Genomic DNA, 24455 nt, shown 5'->3' on the forward strand with positions numbered 1-24455 from the left:
AGCAAGTGCAGGCTCACTTTGTGGAGGTCAAAGCTTATTTCTTCCTCTGTTCAAATATCCAGTTTATTGTAGCCCAGATAAATAATTTTCATATAAACATCAACATGAGTTCCAAGCTTAGCTATAAGTAGAGTTGGCAGTATACCCGGTCCCCCGTGTCTAGACTTGTAAGCCTCTATCTGTTGGAATAATTCTGAACAACCTCCCTCCACAAAACTGTAAAATAATTTCTTGTAATTATGTTTTTAGGAGTATCCTGGACGGAAGGATACTGGATAGAGATCAGGTTGAGAGGTCAACAGAATCACTGTATTCGACACATGCAGGAAACGCAATAGGAAACAATACCCATTAAAAGGATAACCTCCTGCGCCAAGACTGTTGGTTTATCTTGACCGGTTTTAGAAAATTTGCTCCAGGAAAAGGACAAGATTTCATGCCCTTTTAAAAACGCATCTCTTTGCCTTAAAAGGATGTAGCACTCTTCCTCTGGCAAAACGCTGCTTTGCACTTTGATATTTACAGCCAAGCAAAGCCAGTGTCGCCTTCCAAGAGCAGCCGGTAACAAACAAAACCTTGGAGCGCACCCTGCAAGTTGCTCACTCCAACACCGGCTGCGAAAGAAGCGAGTAGTTCAGCTGGTCTCCTGGCCGGCTGCAGCGCGTTCCTGCCTCTCCAGGGCCAGGAGCCCCGGGGGTCGGCCCCGCCCGCCGGCCGGCTCAGGGCTGGCTGCCACGCTCTGCCGGCGCGCTCTGGGTGGGGCCTCGTGGCCGGAGCGCAGCGGTCGGGTGTGCAGGGCTGGTGATGCGAGCCGGCTGGGCGGCGCGCCGGGACAGCCCGAGACGCGCGCCGCGTAGCTGTAATCGGACACCCGAGCGTTCGCCCCCAGCGCCCGACCACTTTCCATTCACTCCGAGGTGCTGGATTGAGCGACGCGGAGAAGGGCTCCGGGTGCCTCGGCCCCGCAGTGCTGGGGATTCCTTTACAAAGAAACTCTGAGGACCGGGAAGAAAGAATTTCACCGCTGGGACGCTCTGGAAATTAAGGTCTTCGGGGAAAAGGACTGGAGACGCGCGGATCGAAACCAGTAGCAAATTGATGACTTTTCCGTGCTGATCTCTTCCCACTTCGGTGAGCTGAAGTCGTTCTTTTAAGTATTCGCATGATATATTAGGCAAAATGTAGCATTTGAATCTGTGTGTTGACTTTCCACGCATCCGTATGCTCAAGATTGGACATTTTCTTAAGGGCACATGTGGTTTGTCAGGGAAGTGTCTCCTTTGCTTAAGTTGTTTCTTTTGGTTATGACACCTGCGGACAGATTAAAGTTGAGTATTTCATTATCTTCTAAGGCAAAGTGCTCTAGAGGACAAACGATTTCTTCTCTTACATGTTGTCAATATTTGATCAGAAGTGGAAGCAACAATCAGCACGTCTGTCTGAGTTTCAAAGGGAAGAAGTTTTAAAATATGGGGGTGGGGGAGGTATGTGTGAGACACTTGGCTTGAAGTCACTTCTCATTTCTAGGTAGACTTGAAATCATGTTACTTTGTATGCTCGCTTCATTTCACCTGTCATTTCATCTTCTATATTATTCTTCGTAATTTGTGGCAAATGTCTTAATAGTGGAGACATGTCAAAGATAAGATAGTGATAATAACAATATGCAAAAATGTGTAAATATTATCTGCCTGCTTAATAAGGAGACAAAGTTTAGACAGGTATATGCGTAGCTTTTTTGGGGGTGGGAGGGAAAGTGGGGTCTTTAACTGTAAGGACAACAAAACCAGGGAGCAAATTACTAAGGGCAAGTCACCCCATAAAATCAATTTTCTTCCAAGTTAATTTAGGGATGACAGGGTGAAGAGGTTGTGGAAGCAGGAAGAAACTATTTCTTTTGAAAATTAACAACGCAAACATCTCTAGGGTTTCTTCCATCTGTGTGGTAAAAGAAACAATTTTGTGTTTTACTCTCATGACATATGTACTATCTAAGAAGTCAACTTAAAATTTTTGTTTAAAATGGTGTGCTTGATTGAATTGTTCTTTTTTCTGTATTTTTGAGGTGCAGTCTTTTACATTTTTAGTGTTTTTTTAAATCGAATAAAAATTAGTGATACTGTTTTAATTGTAGAAACTTTGGTGTACCCTCTGAAAAGAAAATTTTAAATTAAACTCTGTCATGCCATTTTATTGTATGATTATGCTAGTCCCAAATTGATGAGATTTTTTAACATGGTCCTAGAGTTATTTTGCATATCATTGCCACCAGATAACCCACAGGTTTTTCTTTGCACATTACCTGATCTTCTTTGCTATTCAGACCTTAGCTAATAGCATGTATCAGTTTTATAGCTACATTCTGAAACAGTAACACTTGTCTCTCTGATTTATCTTTTGAAATTTTGAAAGCCTGCTTTCAGTTTGATTTATGTAAAATATGCATTGACAGATACATGGTTCATTAGATTGCTCACAACTACTAGGTCATTGGTTTGAATTTGGCAATAGTCCATGGTTACCTCATCTGCATCATTTAACAGCTGCATGGTCATCTGTATAAATTGGCAGATAACTGTTTTGAGTGATCTAAGATTGAACACATGTAAAATGTGTTTGCAGAAACACCATTTTAGAAACAATTACTTTAAAAACCTAAAGTGTATGTAGGTGAATGAGTATATATGAATGTTGCTATGACTGTATTATTCTAGAAAGAGAAGTTTTAATTCACTAACATCTATTGCTACACCATTTTCAAATCATTTCAATGTAACATGATTTTGTTTTCAGGGAAGATCAACTAAAGTATTTTCCTCTGGGAATCAGTAACTTTTTCTTCACTGTATCATTCATTGTTAATAGGCATTATTTTGCAGAAAGATGAAACAGTTTCTCTTTTTTTGCAAAGACATTCAGGCACAGATGAATCAAATCCAAATTTTCACAGTTGAGACCATCATAGCGCCTCCTACAGTTTTTATGACTGTAAAAGTTCAGATAGGTCTTGTGAATTAGGGTACTGATACTCTTGTCTAGATTGCTGGTTTTTGTGAATTTGTTTTGTCCTTCTAAAATTGTGAAATGAAATATAACAAATTTGTTATTTCTATTTTAAAGGAATTTCCCCTTGGATAATAAGTCATAAATCTGAAGAAATGGCATTCCCAGCAATTTGCCTGTTGGTTGGAATATTTGTTTGTTCTATCTGTGTAAAAGGATCTTCTCAGCCCCAAGCAAGAGTTTATTTAACATTTGATGGTAAGAAAGTTGATAAACATTCTAGAAAATATGTTATTTGAAGTTTTTATTTCTTATCTAGATTCAAAAATTAATAAATTTAAGATAGAAAATTTTATCTTAAAATATTTACTAGACTGCTTTTTGTATGACATGGCTATTTTAAATTATTGGTTAATTGACAAAACCCCTCTATTGTGCTTGTTTAAAAATGTTTCACATGTGACCTCCCCTTTTTAACGTTTCTTCTGTTTGCGTTGTATGCATGGGAAGTTTATGAAGACCTCAAAGTGTGTAAGATATTTTTTAATCTTAATATTCATCTGGTTATGTTGAGAAATAGCCCCTATGTGCTAATCTCTATCAGCAGAAAGATCTATACAGGTTTAATTGCTAAAATATTTTTCCTATTAAATTTTGGGCCTTAACCTCAAAAATGTTGTGTCCATATGTTTCTTCTATAGCCACAAGAAGTTGTTGAGGGACACAAAATCTCTTTATTAATTGAAAAGGACCTTAAAGAGTAGTTTGAAGTATGTTTTTGATTGTTACTGTATATACTTGTTCAGGAGTATAGGGAAATGAGTAAGATTTCAAATTTCTACAAACATAAAATGTGTAAGATCCTCTTCGGGGATGGTTTGCCAATATATGCATATATGCATGTATGTACTTCAGACAACTTTACTGATAGATGATGTAGGTAAATCAAGTAACCCATACTAATTAGACATATGTAATAAGAGATGGATCAGAAAGATCATCCTTCCAATCAAGGTCATTCGTATTTTTTATTATTCTTTCAACACACTCTGCATAAACCACAGGTCATAGAGCATTTGTTTCATTTTCTTTTGAGAAGTAGTATACTCTTAGATCTTCTGATAGTTATCTTTTCTTTGAAATGCTGTTATTTTGAATTTCAAACGGCGATATGATTGAGCTATATCAGCCAAGTAACTCTCTCCTCCTTAACTCACCAAGTACTTTCCCCAAGGTCATGATAAGCACTGAAGGAGCCTTATTTTTTTTTAATTTAATTTTATTATTTATTTATTTATTTTTAAAAAAATAAATTTTATTTTTATATTCCCCATACAATTGCAACCCCCCCCTTCTGATCCCAATCCCTCCCCTCCCGCCCCCCAAAAGTGTCTCTGTTTCATAGTTTTTTGTTGATTCTGATTTTCACTTTCTTATAGTTATTCATTTTCCTGGTCCCTTATTTAAGTTTTCTAGATTCCTGCTATGAGTGAGACCATCCGGTATTTTTCTTTTTCTTTTTGGCTTATTTTGCTGAGCATGATCCCTTCCAGCGCCATCCATGTTGCTGCAAATTGCATGTGCTTATCTTTTTTGAATGCTGAGTAATATTCCATGGTGTATATGTACCACATCTTCTTGATCCAGTCATCTATTTTTGGGCATTTGGGTTGTTTCCAAAGCTTAGCTATTGTAAACAGTGCTGCTATAAACATAGGAGTGCAGGTGTTCTTTGGAATTGATGTTTCTGTGTCCTTTGGGTAAATAGCTAGGAGTGGAATTGCTGGATCATATGGAAGCTCTATGTTTAGTAGGTCCAGAAATCTCCACACAGCTCTCCACAGTGGTTGGACCAGTTTGCACTCCCACCACAGTGCAGAAGAGTTCCTTTTTCTCCACACCCTCGCCAACATTTGTTGTTGCTAGTTTTTTTAATATGTGCCATTCTCACTGGTGTAAGATGGTATCTCATGGTGGTTTTGATTTGCATTTCCCTGATGACAAGTGATGTTGAACATTTTTTCATATGCCTGTTGGCCATTTGCATTTCCTCTTCAGAGAAGTTTCTTTTTAGCTCTTCTGCCCATTTTTTGACTGGATTATTTTCTTTGTTGTTGTTGAGTCTCATCAGCTCTTTGCAGATTTTTGTGATCAGTCCTTAGCCTTATTTAGAACTTAAGAGTTGTGTGAGCTTCTAGTTGCTTCCTTAGCTGCTATGCCCACATTCCCCTTAAAACCTTGACTGTCATATTAAATTGTAAAGAAAAGAAAAAAGTAAAATGTTCTTTTTTATTTTTTAATCTTGCATTTTGATTATACTTTTTTCTTTCAAGTTGAGAATTATGAAAACAAATTTTTAAAAAGGGATGAAGGAACAATATGTTTTCCCTCTCATGCTCTATATTTCCTCTCAATGTATAGGAAGATGGAGTAGTTTCATAGATAAGGTAGCTAAATCTGTTTTCTCTTCATTCAAAATCTACCTTCTTTCTTACCCAAACATAGTCCAAAATATGTAAATATTAAAAATAAGTGTGTCACCAGAGATATTTCACAAAACCTACATTTAAAAAATATAATTTGTCTTTCACAAAGGAAATTAAGTAATACAACCTTTTAAAACCAATCTTCAATAATGTTAGAACAATAATTGCTATATAGAGTAACTAGAAATTTATTATGAACTTTTAAAATGCTATACGACTAATATTTTAAGTGCTCTTAAACTCACAGCACATTCTTGCAGAATATTGACTCTAATTTATGACATATGTAGAATACAACATGATAAAATATGCTATTTATCTTAAAGAACTACAATTCCTGATAGTTCAAAATTTCTGAGTTTTAATAGTAATTAATCAAAGAAATACAATATCACTTAATTTGATACTCTTTAAAGAGATATAGCTACAGGGAGAATAAATTTACTGAAATACCACAATTTTTAAATTCACACAAAAATGTCCTAAAATGAACTATATATATAGACAGGATGTTATAGGATAAGTACATCAGACAAAAACATTTGTTAAAATTTATAAATTGTTGTCATTAATTCATAGTCATTTTTCAAAAGATTTCATAGTATATATACTTGAGATACCTGTTCCAGTTTCTTGTTATTTAAAGTTTCTCACTGTTTTTATGATAAATTTACCTGGTATCACACTTGAATAAGTTACTAAATCCCTTTAAGGTAAGTTAGCCTTAGCATCAAATATAGAACTTTCTACAAGGTTGACATATATATGAATGCATATTTGTTTAAATACATGTATATATATATATGTGTGTGTGTTTGTATAATGTTTATATATATATATGTATGTATATATATTATATATTTCCTTCTTGCATTTAAAAAATTTCATTTGACTATTTCCCAGTCAAAAATCAATGGTTGGAATATATTTTGAGGAAATTCAAATAATTTCAGGTTACTTCAGGCAGTCTTTCATATCTTTATATTCCTTCATAATTACTTGCCCCCTGACATCTTTGTCTTGAAATCTTCTCCTACACTGTAAATTAGTCCTCTGCCTGTTCTTTTCTCTGTGGAACTTTAGAAGAATCTCCTCAGTTTTTTTACTCACAATCAAGTTAAGAATTACAGTCAATTTAAAGGTATATGGAAAAAGATATCTCTTCTCCCATGTAAGTTCCATTCCTCCTTCTTGTGATAGATTGATGGAGTGATAACATTTGGGAAACAATGATTTAGGATTTGCTTTCCCTATTGATCTAGTGCAAGGTCAGCCAGATGGTCATCAGTCCTATGGGAGAATGAACTTAAGATGTTATTAATTAGTTGTTACATTTGTGCTAGCTACTTTGCATGTTGAAAGAACTGTGTATTAGATTCTGTACTTTTGTAACATTTATAATTTTCACTTTATTCTAAATAGCTTTTCAAAGAATATAAAGATCATGCAAGTGCTTTTGATATAAGTTGAACTTTCGTTGGAAAAAAACAAAAACCCAGTAGCCTAATTCACATTTCATAGCATTATTGCCATTGTATTTTTTTCCCAGAAAATCTTAAGACTCTATGAGAGTCATAAGGAAAGGACTAGACTACATATTTACAATAGGTAAAACTTTTGTTGTTTGCTAATTTACTAGAGAAAGCATTGTTGAAAAGATTCTCCGTTACCCAATAGAGACTTTAGCTTGTTGTTTTCTACATGACTGGGAATAAATATTATTATAGTCTGATAAAAGACATTAAAAATTGGATATAATTTTAACAAAAGGTTTCTGAGCTTGAGAGAAATAGAGATATTGTCTATATTGGAATAGATATAAATATGATTAATGAGTTTAATCTGTTGAATATTTCTATTTCAAAATAAGGTAGATTATTATAAAAATAAGATTACTTTCTCAGCTAGTAATTCATTTTGTGAATTTAAGATATTCAATTTAGTGACATAAAGTCATTCATAATATTACCTTAGCCTATGTCTGTAGGATCTGTAGTAATGTTTCATTTCTGATGTCAGTAATTTTCATTTATTTGCTTTTATGTTCTATGAATCTATATCATGGCACATTTTCTCCATTTTATTGAATTCTTCAAATCAGCTCTTATTGTCATTGTTTTTTTTTTTCCTATTCTTTTTCTGTCTAACATTTCCTTGATTCACATTCTAAAATCCAATTGTTGCTGCTTTGTGTTTAATATCCTTTTTGTGAAACTTCTTAGAATGGAGTTTTGTCAGTGATATAAGAACTTTGTTCTAATATAACCAGTTATGTTACAAATTTCCATTGAAACATTGCTCTAACAGTGCCCTATGTGTGTCAACAAAGTGTATTTTGATTATCAGTCAGTTAAAAATGGCTCATAACTGCCCCAGCTATTTTTGTCTTATTCATGGCTTATATAGATATGTATTGCAAAGTTTACAAACATTGCGTATTTTTATATAGGTTCCTGTTATAGATCTCCAGTTTAGTTTCTAATTATCAAAGGATATACATCAGAGGCTGTAGTTCTTTGAAAATTGTATTCTGTGTTTTTAGGATACAAAGTTCTATTAATGCCAATTATAGTCTATCAGTTGATAATGCTTTTATATTTTCTATATCCTTACTGATTTCTGTCTACTTAGTCTATCAATTACTGACAGAACAAATTGAATATTCCAACTAAATGGATTTGTCTATTCTCACTTTCATCAATTTCACTTCATGTTTTTGAATTTCTGCTGTTAGGTACTCTCCTATTTAGGAATGTTATGCCTCCTGATGAACTTACTGCTTTTCTGTTATGAAATATGCTTGATTTTTCATTGTCATAATCCTCATTCTGACACATATTTTGTCTTTATAGATAACATTTATCTTTCTTGAATTGTTAAAAAAAAAGCACATAAAATTTTAGTTATAATTTACTGAGGAAATGATTGCCATGATTCCAATTGTGTCTAGGAAATTAGGCTTTTCAGTAGTTGTTTCCTTACTAATTAACTCTGAAACTTTGACAGGACATTAGTTCTCCTGACCAGTTTTTTAAAAAAAAATTAGACTGTTACCTATGAAACTCATTTTTATGGGGATTTTATAACTTTCAAGCTTACTTTTGTTTTATAAAAATCGTCTCCTTTGAGAAAGTTTTGTACAAAATTCCCTTCACTACATTCAGGAACATTTTGTGTGAAGGACTTGAAGTATGTGAACAAAACAAAACAAGAGGTTTTTTTTTTTAAATAATGAATATTTGAATCATACAGAACTGGTTTTAAATAATGGTTGTCTCTTAATTTCTGGGTATACTACATTGGGGTAGTTACTCGATCTCCCCATTTCAGATTATTATACTCTGTAAAATGGGAATAAAACATACTTCATTGAAGTGTTTTGAAAATTAAGTGAATTAAGTATGTAAAGTGTGTTTTGTTTATATAGTATGCATACCGTTATAATGCATAAAGGCTTACATTCGAGTTAGTATTTGTAAATTTCTTTTTTTTAAGATTTATTTTATTTATACAAGAACTAGGGTACAGGCCAAAGACACAGGAGGATGAGAGAATTTACCAGAGACAGAGCAGGGAGCAGAACAGGCAGATGAACCGAAAACCCTACTGAAGGGAGCAGTGGGCACAACAGGAGAGGTATGCTGTGCCATGTGGGTATCTTCCTCACAGGCCAGGAATCTAACCCACGCTACAGAGGCTGCAGACAGTTTTACAGAGCTCCACTCAACCTACTGTGCCAAAGGGGAGACCCAGTATTTGTAGATTTCTTCAAAGAAGAAGTATAGCCTAGATTTTACACTAATTAGTTCCCCTTTGCTAACAGTATATACAATGCTGTATATACAATTCTACAAAAATGTAGAATTAACATAAATTTTTATATCCCTTATCAATATTCCTCCCCCAGACAATATTATTTGAGTATATTACAATCCAGTGAACTTTGGTTAATTTGAAACAATGACACATGCCATGTACAATGAAACTAATAGTCATTTATTTATCATAGCACTAGAATATAAACAGCATTAGAGGAATTTTTGCTATTTTGTGATCATAAAGCTTCAAACCCACCCCCTACTATATAATGGCTGGTCAGATATTTACTATCTACCTCTAAACTTTTTCCACATTATACCCCAAATATTCAATGTACTGTGGGAATTCGTCTTTTATATTAATCCTTTCCAATTAATTTCCAAATCTCCTTCTATATTCTAATTCTTTGCCAAATAGATATTTCATCTCTATAAATTTTATTTATTTGTATTCAAATATTTATTTATGCATACAAGAACTGGGGTACAGGCCAGATGTGCGGATGCAGGGGGTGAGAGCATTCACCAGAGAGAGAGTGGGAAACAAAACAGGTGGATTGACTGAAATACATTGTTGAGGGGAGCAGCAGGTGAGACAGGAGAGGTCTGCTGCACCTTGTAAGTCAGTTCCCTGGCCAGGGATCGAACTCATGCTGCAGTGGCTGTGAGTAGCTTCATAGTGCTGACACATAACCCCATGTACCACTGGGGAGCCCTATATAAATTTTAGAGATGATATTTTTTCCCATTAATTTTTGGAAATGCTTATTCTGATTTTATCCAATCTCTGAATCAAGTAAGTCTGTGTTACTACAGTTTCTTTTAATTCCTCTTCTCATGGTCTCAGTTAAATGTCAATTAAATATCTTAAAAAATATCTCCCTGTTTTAATAAACCCTCACTCAACAAGGAGTGCTGTGTGAATGAGCTCTTGCATCCCTCCTGAGAGTGCCATTGAACTCAGGAAGAGATTAATGAATGTAAATGTGGTCAGATATTATTTGAATCATAAGGGGTCTAAAGTGGTTAGGACTAAATTTGTGATGTAAAGGGAAAGTAAAAATTGTTATAAAATATAATTTGAATAAACTATGATGAGAAATTGCAAAGAAATGTGGCCTTATATGTCTATTTTTTCTATAATATGTATTGTATATCTATTTCATAGCCTTGAATTGAAGAGGAGGAATTTTAAGTATGATAAAGAATGTCTGTTGAAAAATATTAGCATAGAAATATGTTACAGTGATATAATGATGGTCTCTTTTTAAAAGATTTTAGAAATAAAAATTTGAAATCCATATTTTCCTGATAAAAAAAATTCTAATTGTTCTAGGGGAGTTTTCTCGGTTTCTAAGGATCTTGAATCTATTGGCAAAAGTTCAGGTTATGATGTTAAACCATTCCTAAAGATATAAGATTCCTACACTTGGGAACAAAGAAGGAATGCTTCAATGATATGAAATCAGAAGAATGAGCTTAAGTGCTGTGTTTATTCAGCCATCCAGCCAAATCAATTCCTTGGGGGGAAAATGTGTCATATTCCATAATTATACATATATTTGTGTAAATATTTATTATTGAACTATAAAATGAAGATGAATCAGGTAATGATAGGTGAATTTACTTTAAATTCATCCACATGTTGATCAAATATGTTGATGTTGTTCACTTCTGTCAGTAAAATGTATGTCATAAACCCTATCTTTGCAGTTTTGATTTTGAAAAGTATACCTAACACCAAATATATCTGTTATGCCATCTTCCATAAAAGATATTTTGTCCTCCAATATTTTATTTGTTTATACAGATATTTTGTTTTCATTTTAATAATTACTTACATTGATATTATCTTCAAGCCATGCACTATCCTAAATACCTCATATTATTTCATTTGATTGGCTAACTAGACTGTGAGTAGGTACTATTTTTATCCTCATAAAATGAAGGTGCAGAGAAAATAACTTGCCTGAGTTTACAGGGATTGCAAGGGACTAGATTAAAACACTAGTAGTCTAACTCCAGAGCAGAGACATTTCTGTAGCTGCTGCTAGAATTAATTTTAAGTTCCAATAAATCATAATTAATAAAGGGATGTTTTCCAAGGAAAACATTCTGTAAACACATTTTAGCATGTTCAAGTTGTTAAGAGTTTCCATTTTCTCTTAGAACATCAAACCTTCCTGAAAAATAAAGGGAAAAATAGCAATTTTGATATCATTCTTAATTCTCCCTTCAATTTCATATTCACCAAGGTGAAGATGAGGGAGTTACTCCTCTGACACATATTTATTTTGTTACTATAGGTCTCCCTTTATGGCGATAGAAGCAATACTGAGCCTAGACAAAGGATAACTATACAAACATTTATTCATTCTCCTCACCTCGCTTTGCAAATTTATCATACATGTCTCCATAAATTCAATGTAGGCTACAATATCTCTTAAAGAAAAAAAAAAAAAGATTCAACTATTCTTTTTTTATGGATACCATCGTAGCATCAACTACGTAAAGCACTGAGATACTTAATTTTTACATTCCTAAATATCTTTTATATACCAATGTGAAAAATTTATCAAATTGGTTTTAGTTGCATTATTATAATAGAAATACAAGTATTAAGAAAGAGAGCTGCAATTTTTGAGCAAATTCTGGCACTCCTTTGCCTTCTGCATTTTCATTTATGTGTTACTGAGGATCTCTGTTAATGAAAACAAGTTTAAAAGCAAGGAACAGAAAGGTTAGACGTTTTCTAATATAGAGTATGAGTTGGCAAGAAGAACACATAAAAGACAGAACTAAGTGCTAAGCCATGTGCTATTTTAAGGTAGCACTAGCCCTGAAACAATGTGCTGAGCTATAAAAGATGGCAAATACATCCTACATTTCCAAGGTGCATGGTCTTCAGAGAGAATCATTTCAACCTTACCTCCTTATCCAGTAGGAGTTAAGTGTCTTTGAGCACTCAACAGAAATATGTTAATTCTGCAGAGTCCTTTTTACTTTTTGGAATATTTCCATGTGTTATCTCATTTATTGCAGAATGTTTGTGAAATAGGTAGAGAGGCTATCTTGCCTAAGGATCTACAACTTGATGGAGACAGACAGGATTAGAAGTGGGAAATGGTGTAAGAAGAGGAAAGGTAATTATGAGATGTGCTATAGAGAACCACTCCATAAATGTTTATTAGAAAATCTACATAAAGGCCACTAATGCAATATTAACAAAATTACTTCATTGTGTGTGTTTTCTAAAAGTATGCATGAAACTATAGCCTTAGCATACCTTAAGTGTTTATCAACTACTAAACATCAACAGATTTAAATATATTGGAATTGCTCATAAATTTTCATTGAAAAACTTGAGACAAAACATCAAAAATATAAAAAATTCATATTTTTAATTTGTTGCTAATCCACATAAATCAATGAAAATGTTTTCCTTGTCTTATATTTCACAACTTGCAGGTATTAAAATCAAGAGTTTCATTTGATGTCCTTGATACATCTGCATTCCATTGTCTCCTTTGCCAGTCCCTAAAATAGTATATTCTAGTCTGCTCATTTATGTATTAAGTTAGAGTGGCAACAGTCATTAAAATAATCTAAGATCTGGGTGGAAGTGATAACAGTAAAAGCACCTAATAGTCTTGTCTTTCTCAACTTTAAGATATACTGTCATTTCAGATTCTTCGTAATAAATGTATAAAATATTCTACCTAATTAATTTCAAATTACTACCTCATTGATATCATTTTTTATAATAAATGAGTAGGGAATAGACTTGAAACATAAGATTGCTCATTTTTAATCTTATATATAATATAATGGCTAATGTCTACATAAAATTGATAGACTAAGAAGTCAAAACAATATAATTTTAGAGAAGATAATTGCTATTTCTCTAAGAAGACCAGGTTGCTGATCACAAAAAGTTTCTGTAAGAGTAATAGTGCTAAAGAAGCAGTTTCTAAATTCTTTCATGAAAAACATCTCACTTCCTTAGTATGTAATATACTTTTGAAAGCTAGTTATAGAGAGAGAATGATATATATCAGTGAAAACAAATGCATTATCTGTATGCACATGTGCGCACACACATCTACACACAGACACACTCTGCAAGTAAAGATCCATTATATTTCAATGCAATTGGTTTTTCCTAAGTGTAAATTTTTGTAAATTCATGTAAAAAAATCTTACATCTCAGGAAGAAAAGCTGTTGTATTCCTGGTGTCATTTGTATTTTTTCTATGGTTTCTTACTCTAAAGTTATAAATAGGACCTCCCTGGTGGCCTAGAGGTTAAGTCTCAGTGCCATCACTATGGCCTGAGTTCTATCCCCAGCCAGGGACCTCACCCACATAGTGAAGCACACCTCTCCTGTCTTGCCCGCTGCTCTTCTTAACAGTGTGTTTCATTAGATCTGCCTGTTCTGCTCCCTACTTTGTCTCTAGTGAATTTTCTCTGTCCTCCCCATACCTCTGTTCCATACCCCAGTACTTCTATGAAAAAATTAAAAAAGTTACAAATACTACAAATTTATAATAATGATCAGTGTGATATATAATAATTAGTAGTTAAAATATCACTGTATACTTGTATATGTAGTAAATGCTAGTGCAGGTGAGCTGAGGAGTAGATCACTGAGCCTTGCCTTCCTTCCATTACTGAGGGCTAATAATATTGGGCATAAAATGATTTTCTGAATAACAATCTACCTGAAGGAGATCATTCATCCTTAGCACAAATAATGGAAACATAAAAGGAAGTGAATATATATTATAAATGATTTGCTCAAGAAGTAAATACCTAAATTTTCTTATCTTATTTCATAGTCCTTGATACCTTGCTATCCACAGTGCTAGTAATTCTATAATTAGTATCAATTGCCAAGGAGTTAGCTGAGTCCCATATATAGCATAAGAAACATCTTTCATTGTATACTTCTGATTTCTAAAAATCTCACTTCACAACACATAGATTAGAGAAGAACTTCTGTTTTCTAAGTAGATGTAACTTTGTACAAACTCTGTGAAGTGCACCAACCTGGCACTTCAGTCACTATTGAAATTTGATAATAAGTATAATGGGTCTAAAGATTTAAAGACAGCACTAACCAAATTAGAAACTGAGAGTAAGGAGAGTTGAACATAATAATCTAGAATTCCTGACTTTGCCTTTTTGGGTCAGGTGTAAGTGGAATATGTGACCACAATTTCTTTTAAGTGCCAGAAACTATTACATGTAAAAACATAGTTCCAGGGGCCTGCGTTGTGGTACAGGGGTTAGCCTCAGTGCTACCAAGCTATTGCCAACCCCAGCCACTGTGGCATGGTTAGATTCGGGCCAGAGAACTAATCCACAAGATATATCAGACCTCTTGGCTCTCCTGCTGCTCCCCCTCAGCAGTGTATTTCAGTAGATCCACCTGTTCTGCTCCCCACTCTGTCTCTGGTGAATCCTCTCACCCTCACACCTCTGGCCTACACCCCAGTTCTTATATGCATCAATAAATTCTTAACACTGAGACCTCTTGTTTAATGAAAGCGAATAGCAAGTGATTATAAAATATAATATTTTATTGGATTTTATTGTGGAATTAAATTTATGGCTATAAACACATCAGTCATTCAATAGATTGGATTGAACATCTTTTAATAAATAAACTTAAGATGATGACCAAGCACAGAGAAATGCTGATTGTGCAATGTGGTGAATATTTTGACCTCTTTTTGTTATTTTTCCAACCTATTAAATGTATAATAGTGTCATAATTCAAGTAAAAACCCAACTTCATGACAAATTATCTCTTGATTTGAAGACATTGGATAATTTACTATGTATCAGTTGCCAATAGGAGCCTTAAGCATTCCTCAAACATAGTTCAACCTACTTTTACATTCATACATAAATATTATAAAATAATGATGAAGACAATGGAAAGAGATTAGTGTCTCATTGTATCATATATGAACCTGGGTTCAAATAGGATCATTGTCTATAGAAACAGCCTTTTAGAATCAATAGCTTACAACTTATTTTGATTCATCCACCCAGATAGTCACTCTATAAATTCAGATGTATGAGCTTTCCCAGCCAAACCCACTCAGATTATTCTGAATAATACTCAAGCCAGAATACTAAAAAGGCCAGAATATTAAACTGGAATAAAACAATGAGTGTATTACCATCACCAAAAGAGCATTCTGAAATTTATTAGAGGAAGCCAATTAAGATGTTATTTTCAAGCAAAGGCCTTGGCATGGCTTCAGAAAGTTACTTTCTGGAGTTGGACAGGGTTTAGCTGGCACAGAGAGCAGATCTTTAAGCTTAGCATCTTGACAGCTTTAATACACATGCAACTGGGATTTTTTCTTTAAGCTGTTCTCTTAAAAGCCATGCTTCCTGCCAGTGTTCAATGTAATTACATCAATTCCACTTTCCATTAGTACGCTAAACCTGCTGATATGACTGCAGTTTAAAAACCGTTGTGTGAAAGTGTAATTATGCATATATTTCAGAGGAATCTGTTGATGATTATGTTCTATGCATTTTTATTTTTTATTTTGCTATCTATAGTAGGATAAGCAAAAAAATCTTTATGCTATTATTATATGCTTTGGCTGTTCATTTAATTGTATCAGCTACAGTGATGTAAGCAATTTTCCATTACAGGAGGAAAAGAACATTTACTAGGTTATATTTTGTTAAAAAGAAAGAGCAGTACATGTGACTTTACTATAGAATAATACAATATTCTCATTTCAAGTGAAAGGAAAAGATTGTGTCCTTTTATAATGTGTTTTTTTCAACAGTTTGTTTTTATAGAATCTTTTATAGTAGTGCTCTTCGTTGGTTTTCTTCATATCTTTCTTTCTGATATGTATTTGACATATCTCTATATGTATAATTACATATAGATATTTTGGATATTAAATTAGAAATTTAAACAGTAAGATAATTTAGCAATTTTTCACCTTGCATTTGTTTTCCTATATCATCTCTGGTTTTTCCTCATTTTTAATTGAAGTGAGAAAAAAGGTTATCAAGCTTAGCTTGGAATTATTCATGAAATAGTGACAACTTCAGTGTCCAGGTGCTGATGGATTACGTAGCAGGAATGGAGTTAAAGGTGACCTAGAAATAAGATGCATCATTTATTTGCACTTTGGAAATGAAATTCGGTGCTGTTAGCACTTAGGTGAAACTGTCTTTAAAGCAAGTAATCATCTTTGGTTTCTATATTTTACAGTAAATATTTGATACTGAGGTAGAATTTAAAACCTTTTCTAAAATTGCTGCTGGGTTAAAAAAAAAAACTACTAAAACAACTAAAGATAAATTTTCTGAGTCTGTTAGTAATGTAGATAGTTTTCATGTTATGTAAGTATCTATATTAAGTTCCAAGGGTACAAATTATGTTCACTATAAAGTGGAAACTGGAAAATTTGATTAGAATTGATTGTAAGCAAATTATGGGTCAAGATGAGACAAAGCTTTTAGGCTTCTACAAAGAATGCTGTGTCCATCTGTCTCTTACCCCTTTGTTCCTCACTCATCAGTCCTACTTTAGAAAGATTCTGTTAATACATTATTTAATTTTTTAAAAACCCAAAGAACAGTATTGCATTTCAGGAATATTGTAGAAAGTGAGAGCCCCCCCCACCCCGTGTAATTCCACATGCTGCTTCTATAGGTACAGAAATGTGTGGCATGAATTGTGTTTTAGTGACCGCCAGTAGTAGTTAGCAGGATAAGGCAAATACCTAAGGGTTACACAAGGCACATTTGGTTGTGTGCCATGAAAGAGGCCACAGAAATCATAGGTGATGACAGTTTTGAAATAAAAACATTTTATATTGGTTTAGAATATTGGCTTTAAACCCATTTCATAAAATGATTATAGTTTTATCATGGTGAACTGGATTGAGAAGGGAGTTCTTTGGCAATGCCAAGGAAAAGGTTATTGCACTTAACTAAGGTCCCTTAGCTTCAGGGACAACCGCTTTTGCTGATTTTTGTTTTGTTTTTTTACTTCCAAATTCTTAGCAGTGCCTATAACTATGCAGAATCACTATGACTACCTGATAGTTTACAAAGAGCTTGACTCCAGTTTGCCAAACTGTCTCCAGATGCCCAGAAGATTTAAAATCCTTCACAGTCTATAGTGGTGGTAGGGATGGGGGACTGTTTTTAAAGTTTTCTCCATTCCTTCATTTCGAAATCTCCTGTTTGCTAGCTTTTTCTCTCTTAAAATATATGTCTCTGTTTCTCTCCTCTGTAACATCCCCCCACACACACAATCTTGGCCACATTTTAGGGGTAGAGCAATGACATGTAGGTGCCTATCTTAAATATCTGAGGTTCAAATTAAGTCGTTTTAGAAATATCTTTCAAGCCCCCCAATAAATTCCCTACCAGAGGTTAGAAACTCCTTTCTCTGGGCTTTCATTTTTAATAGCAGTTTGCCACACTATCATAAGGCTTTATAAGACAGAAGAAATTAGATCAAGAAAAAAAGTCTATAATTCTGATAAGGTTAAACCCATGACAGTACAGTGATTCCCAACAATGGCTTAACTTTAGAGTCACCTGGGAGCTTTAAAGTTCTGATGTCAGGGCCACACCCGAACCAATTAAGTTTCTCTAAGGGTGGGGTGTGGAAACTAGAGTTTTTAAACTACCCCAGATGATTGCAATGTAGTCATGTTTAGGAACTGCTGCCCCCAAATCCCTAAAGTTCAGTTTGTTAGAGAACATGAAATTGCAAGTAACTCCTTTTAACAATAAAAGAAATATGTCTTCAGTCCATTGCTCTAACAGTTTCCAGGATAGTTAGTCTTTGCCAGCCATTAAAATTTAGCCCCTTTTCTATGCCAGAGAACCATCATTAGGTAGGCAAGATGCAGCTTGAGTGTTGACAACCCATTAAGAGTGAACAAATACACTTCATTTCTGGGTGGAATATGAAGATCCATTTCAAAGCAATGACCTAGAAAATTATGTTCTATTTCCTTTATATTTTGAAATGTAGTGACATCTCAGTGATATTCTTGACAACCTAAGCTAAGTCTTGATTTAGGTTATGTCATCAGGCCTCACATGGAGCCTGCTGCTAGGAGAATTAAATAAGGTTAGTACAATGGATAACTCTCTCATAGACAGTTTCATTTGCATGCCCTTTGTGTCTAATTGGGGGATAACAGACTCTCTAGAAGGTGAAAGGATTTTGTACAATAGTGGCAATGTGGGGACAGTGAAAGTGAATATAAATAGGGAAGTTTTGTTTTTTTTTATTTCACTCAGGAAACATTTCTCTCCTATGGTAATGGGAACAGGTATCTTATCCTTTTTCTATATCTTTCTATTTCTTCTCTCTTTAATGACATAATAGATATTTTATACCTGAAAATAAGAGAATGAATGAATTGTACTTGCACTAGCAATTTGAGATTGTTGGAGTAGAGCAGAAGTATCTCAGAAAGCACACACATACGCAAAGATGAATGTAATCCCATCAGCTGTGTTCCAGCATTATAAGGAAGCAATGATTCAGAAAGGACTTTCTTAATAGTCTCTTAAATTTCTTCTTGGCAAATGTCTTGGGTTAGGTCTCTGCCCTTTGTTCTGAGTCAACTATTGTCACAAAAGCAGGAAAATCACAGGCTAATGACTTTCATTAGCTTATGATATTTCCAGGAGTAACTGTACTAACACAACTCCATGTGTTTCAAAATACAAATTTTACAACTGTACTTCTCTGAGTGGCTCCAAAAGTTGCTTTTCTGAGCAAAAGTTACTTCTGCAAAATACTGGGATATATACATTAATAAATTGTGGGGTCAGTAGTCAAAGAGTTTTTGTTTTTCATGGAGTATTTCACTTATTATTTTTGTAGTATTATACATAAAACTTAAATAATTATTTAATTCTAACTTGAGAATTGGAATAATTGTTTGACTCTCTTGTTATATTGTGGTTCCTGCTTCATTTAGGCTAACTTACTAAAGTGAAGTGTAGTAATTCCTTTTACCACCCTCTTTAGCAGGCAAAACTGTGACTCATTTCCCCCACCCAATTATGCCAGAACTGTTTAGTGCAATGTGAATGCAAAATGAAGTGTTACAGTGCAGTATTTCCCCAATTTATTTTTAAGTCACTAAAGCAACATAGCCAACATCTTCTCCTCCACAGAACACATACTAAAACACAATTTACACATTTTGCATACCTCATTCTTGTCTCTGTGTTATCTCAGTAGTGAAGTGGTAAAAGGTGATAGAATTTTTATAGTGTTGTGCAATAAACTAGTCAGGAAAGAACTATATTTTATAATTTTTATATAGAGGGACTTTATATTTAATGGATAATTTATAGAACAGTAGTGAAAAAGTCCTTCTAACTGTTACTTGTTAGTAACAAGTTACCTGTGGGTAACCAAATGCAAACAATTATTTCTGAATATCCATTAATGAAGGCAAATGTATGAGCCTAGGTCCCCCCAGGATCAGATTACTTGGGCTTGAAATCTTGCTCCACCATTTATGAGCCATTTAACTTATGATAATCCCCTCAATTTTCCTAAGTTAATTTATTAAGCAACAAGACAAGGATAATACTAATTCTTATCTGATATTATTGTGAATATTAAGTAAAGCATGTAAAACAATTAGATGACACAATAAAATTATGCTAAATGTTAGGGATTATTGTTATAATTTTGCACGAAGTGAGGGAATTAAAAGATGACTAGGATATGCTCCATCCCCTTAAGAAATATATTTAGAAACAATGCTATATTAAGAAACACTGTTCTATATGTGGAAAAGTGTGTGTCTAGAAAAGTAGATGTAGGCTCGCTCACACAATATTTAAAAATGAATTGGCTGCTAACATTTAAGAATCAGGACATTTTAGTTGATGTATATTTCTCATGTTTCTTGAGAAGTCAAAAAACCCAGCAAAAGTAGATGGGTTCTGAGCAGGGGTGTTTCCTTTTAGCCTGGCTTTCTTATTCATGTTACCTGTTATGATACTCATCTGCATGGAATTTTCTACTCTTGGCCTAGAGTGGAGCACAGTGGCAGATAAAAAAATAATTTCTAATTAAAGCAATAGATTTTGTAAAAATACTGTCCCTCTGATGATACTGGGGCATAAAAGAAAAAAAATGAAATTTTCTTTCAGGGAAAACACAGTCAGAAAAAAGGAAGTAAAAAAATATGTAAACTAGGTTTGTAGCATATCTTCCATATATATATATATATATATATCATGGTCTTGATGCCAAACTGAATAAAATAACACACTTACTTGTGTTTCTGTTTATGACATTTATATGTTGTGGAAAAAATAAGTTGAGAAAGTAGGGCATATAAGTCGATTTATTTAATGAAGGGAATGAACAGCCCAACTTCTTTTTATACATATGTATCAGTATATATTGTACGCATGTGTGCTTATATTCAGGTTTGCGCAACACACAAATCACCTATGAAATAACTTAAGCTATGTTGACAGACTTCAAGATAGAATTTATCATGCTGTTACTCTTGATTAACAGTTGTAGATTTTTGTTTGTTTTTATCTCAAAGAATTAATGTGCAGGCTGTGGCTGGTGACATGAGAATATGTTCTATTTTACATCTAAAAAAGATGATAAAATTTTAATTTAGTCATTTCAATTTTAATTTAATCTAGTGTCAGTTACCCTCGGTTCTGGCAGGTTTATTTAAGGAAATAACCTTTTTAAGTATCCCGGTACTGACAATGTTATTATGGAAGTCTGATTTCCAAGTTTTGTGAGCTGAGGACTTGTGTGACTTTGTTCTACCCATACTGTGCTACATACTGACAGACAAAAATCATTGCCTGGTGTATACATCCTGACACATACAGTAACTGTTTTATTATTCTGTTTATTTTGACACATCTTTATCTTTGTTTCTGTTATGCTTACATGAAGCATAACATTACATACCTTAAATAAGAATTATTTCAAATGTAGTGCTCAGGTTTATAATTATTTATAACCTGGAGAATTTAGAAAAAATAGATTTGGGAATGGTCAACATAAAGTGGATCTATATTCTTTTGTTATTCTTTATGACAGTTGGCAGGGATTTTAGCAAGGTATATCAAACAGTAACTACAAAGAAATAAAATTTCTGAGCTCATGAAGAGCTTAGAAAGGCACCTCATTATGTATTCATACCATATTTATGCCCTACTCATCTCATCTTTACTATCTGACTATGTTATCAATTAATATAGGTACTACATAGCAAACTGAAAAATTTCTTTAAAAAAATTTCTAATTGATATAACACACAATTAACATTACAAACCATTAAGTTTCAGGTATATATCACTGAGAATCAACATGTATATATACTACATTAAATTCACTGTGAAGACTCCAATTATTTTATTGTATGCTTTATTATACCATTTTAAAAGTAGTCTTAATTTAAATGGTTATAGTTAAACAGAGTAGTAGTTTGATCTTTAAATAATAAATGCAACCTTCTTTATTTGAATTTCTATTCGATTTTTGTCTTCTTGGGTATCAAGCCATACAAGCAAGCAACTTCAAACTGTTTAACAGCATTTTTCCTCAGCTGTTATTTCTCTGCTCTTCTGTTTTTCTGATTCTCATTCCTACTCTCTCTCTGTCTCTCTCTGTCTCTCTCTCTCTTTTTCTTTTTCTTTTTTTTTTTTTTTTTACCTTGGAGCACTCTTTTCTGTGCGTGTCCTGTCACAAACACCTCATGCCATTTTTACTTCAGTTTTTTTCTCTAGTGTTTATGCAAGGCAGCCAAGCTCAACCCAAGCATTAGGCATGTCTGAAGATTGTAGTGTAAAACTTTCCTTGTAGAATAAGTGGATCTCCAGAAGGAAGTAATGTCTCCTATAGTTTCTAGTCTCTTCAATAGAGACATTAAATCCTTTTGAGATCTACTTACTCTACAAGGCAAAGACAAAAAAAAAGAATCCTGATTTTTCAAGATTGCTTTTTTGGTATTTTATATTTTGATAAGCATTTTCAAGTTTGTATCTCCATTCACTACCCCATAACCCTGTATACTGTTCCACAACCCAGAAAATAAAAATGAATAATTTGTTTATTTGTATTTCATTTTAGATCTCTATTTTTCCAGTAATTAGTAAAAGGGAATTTAGAGGAATAAGTCATGAATAGAATTACAGAAACTGTGAGCCAGTGGATTACTCAAACCATGCAAGCTGCTGGACAGTTCCACAGTTTCTTGCTACCCAAGGGGTCTGTGTCTCTTTCTTTCTCCCTGACCCCCATCCCTCTCTGGTGGTGGAGTTTTGTCACACTGCCATATATAGTCTCACCAGGATTATATTAGTAGGAGTTTGGAATATAAGACACAGCATCAGTAGAGGATGAAGAAGTTGAGGGACTCTGGGAGAAAGCAGATACTTGCAACTGGCAGTAGAAGCCATGACTAAGACCTAATTCACAAAGAAGCAGAAAACAAATTGTTAGCACAGAAGGAAGAGATGCTAAAAGATGTAGGCTAGCTGGATTACAGGTTGGCAAGTACTAGAGTAGGACCTAATGGGCAGCCCTGTGACAGTCATTTCTGAAGAACAACCACTAGGGATTGAAGGAGGGTCATTAGAGTGCTAGTCTAATAGTTACTAAAGCTAGTAGTGTCTTCCAGCTGAGATTCCAATTCATTATTAAGCTGTTCTAGATGACTGCAAAGATGATTATTTCCCTGTCTATTCTATTTTTTAACTTAAACCCAATTACAAAAGACAAACTAAGATATACCTGTTCTTTATGGTAGGCTTGTAATTGAGACTAAGTTAAATGACAGTATCCTGGAATAGTAAAATGAGGGAGAACTCCACTAGTTAGAGTGAACAAACTACAAAGAAGAGTTTTTACATGACTGGTATCTGATGAAAATGATGATGCCAATGGATACCTAGAGTTACATTGTGAACCTGGTTTTTATGGAAGTTTGAAATAGTTTCAGGTTCTCTGCAATTGCATCATTATAAACTAATAAATGAATACAATGTTTGTAATTGTAGAACTCTTTAAAATACAATGATTTGCTATTTAAGTGAATTAAAATCAAAGCAATTAAATATCATATTGTAATGTGAATGATAATATTGTCACTATGCTAAAAATAGTGTAGAAATATTGAATATGGCCAGTATGAAAAATACAAACCTTACATTTCACATTATTATATTCTCTATATTTACCATTTATTTCATAGCATTTTAGAAGATTTTATAAAAATATTAAAGTTTCCCAGACTTTATGCATATACTAATATATTCCTAATGACTTTATGTATATACTAATACATTCCTAATATATTCCTAATGAGGGTAGACTCGTTTGTAGTAGAAAAAATTTTAAATGAGAAAATTGGTATAATTAATTCCTATAGAAAAATTTTGCCTTAAATATCCCTAAATCAAATCATCACCTTGATTTTTTGAGATCACAGAGATATTTAAGAAAATGAGCTGTTTGTGTGGTTAACCAGATATTTTTTTGAGGCAATCTCCTTTGTATGTTTTTTAAAGTCCATCATTGTTTCTATCTAGATAATCAATACATTGTATATGTTGTTGAGACACTTATGTTTAAGTGTAATGACTTCTGAAATTTTCTAATCGCTCTGTGCTAATGTGTAGTTGTGCATATTAGGAATTTGTATTAGTTTTATTTATCAGGGATTAGAATTTAGGACATTTTTATTTAAAACATTTATGAAAGCTTCTCTTTGTTAATTATGGTCAAGAAATGCTTTTAAAATATTAAAGGATTTAAAAAATTAAAAGATTGCTATATCAACATTGGACACAAGGAACACTGCTCTATATTGTCAGTCTACATAAGGAAAACTAATGAGGCTATAAAAAATACTATCTGTTTTATTGGATTTTTTTAAACTAGTGAAACAGCTGGAAAAACAGAGTCAGTCGGCTGGCTTCCATTTTCCATTGCTTTCTGCTCTTTAAATTCAGATTTCTTCTTATTCATGACCACATGCTCACCACACACAGACTTCTTGGTTTGTTACTTTAAGCCACATGGAGATTAAGCACCCCATTAGTAAAGACTAGTTTAGGTAAAGTTTTAGCT

At 33.5% G+C, this 24455-nt stretch overlaps 1 protein-coding gene across 1 annotated transcript in view; it reads left to right on the plus strand.

Annotated features, from left to right (window-relative positions):
- Positions 1–1098: 1098 nt before the first annotated feature.
- The window catches only part of SEMA3C (semaphorin 3C), a 151648-nt gene continuing 128291 nt past the window's right edge, over positions 1099–24455 (plus strand). Inside the window, exons 1-2 of the mRNA XM_037510869.2 lie at positions 1099–1131; positions 3121–3261. Coding sequence (XP_037366766.2) covers positions 3159–3261 — 103 coding nt within the window. The 5' untranslated portion in view covers positions 1099–1131; positions 3121–3158. The remainder of the gene's footprint in view (positions 1132–3120; positions 3262–24455) is intronic.

The sequence above is a fragment of the Talpa occidentalis genome, unplaced genomic scaffold (genome assembly GCF_014898055.3).
Source record: "Talpa occidentalis isolate TD23 unplaced genomic scaffold, MPIMG_talOcc4v2.1, whole genome shotgun sequence".
NCBI classification, from domain to species: Eukaryota; Metazoa; Chordata; class Mammalia; order Eulipotyphla; family Talpidae; genus Talpa; species Talpa occidentalis.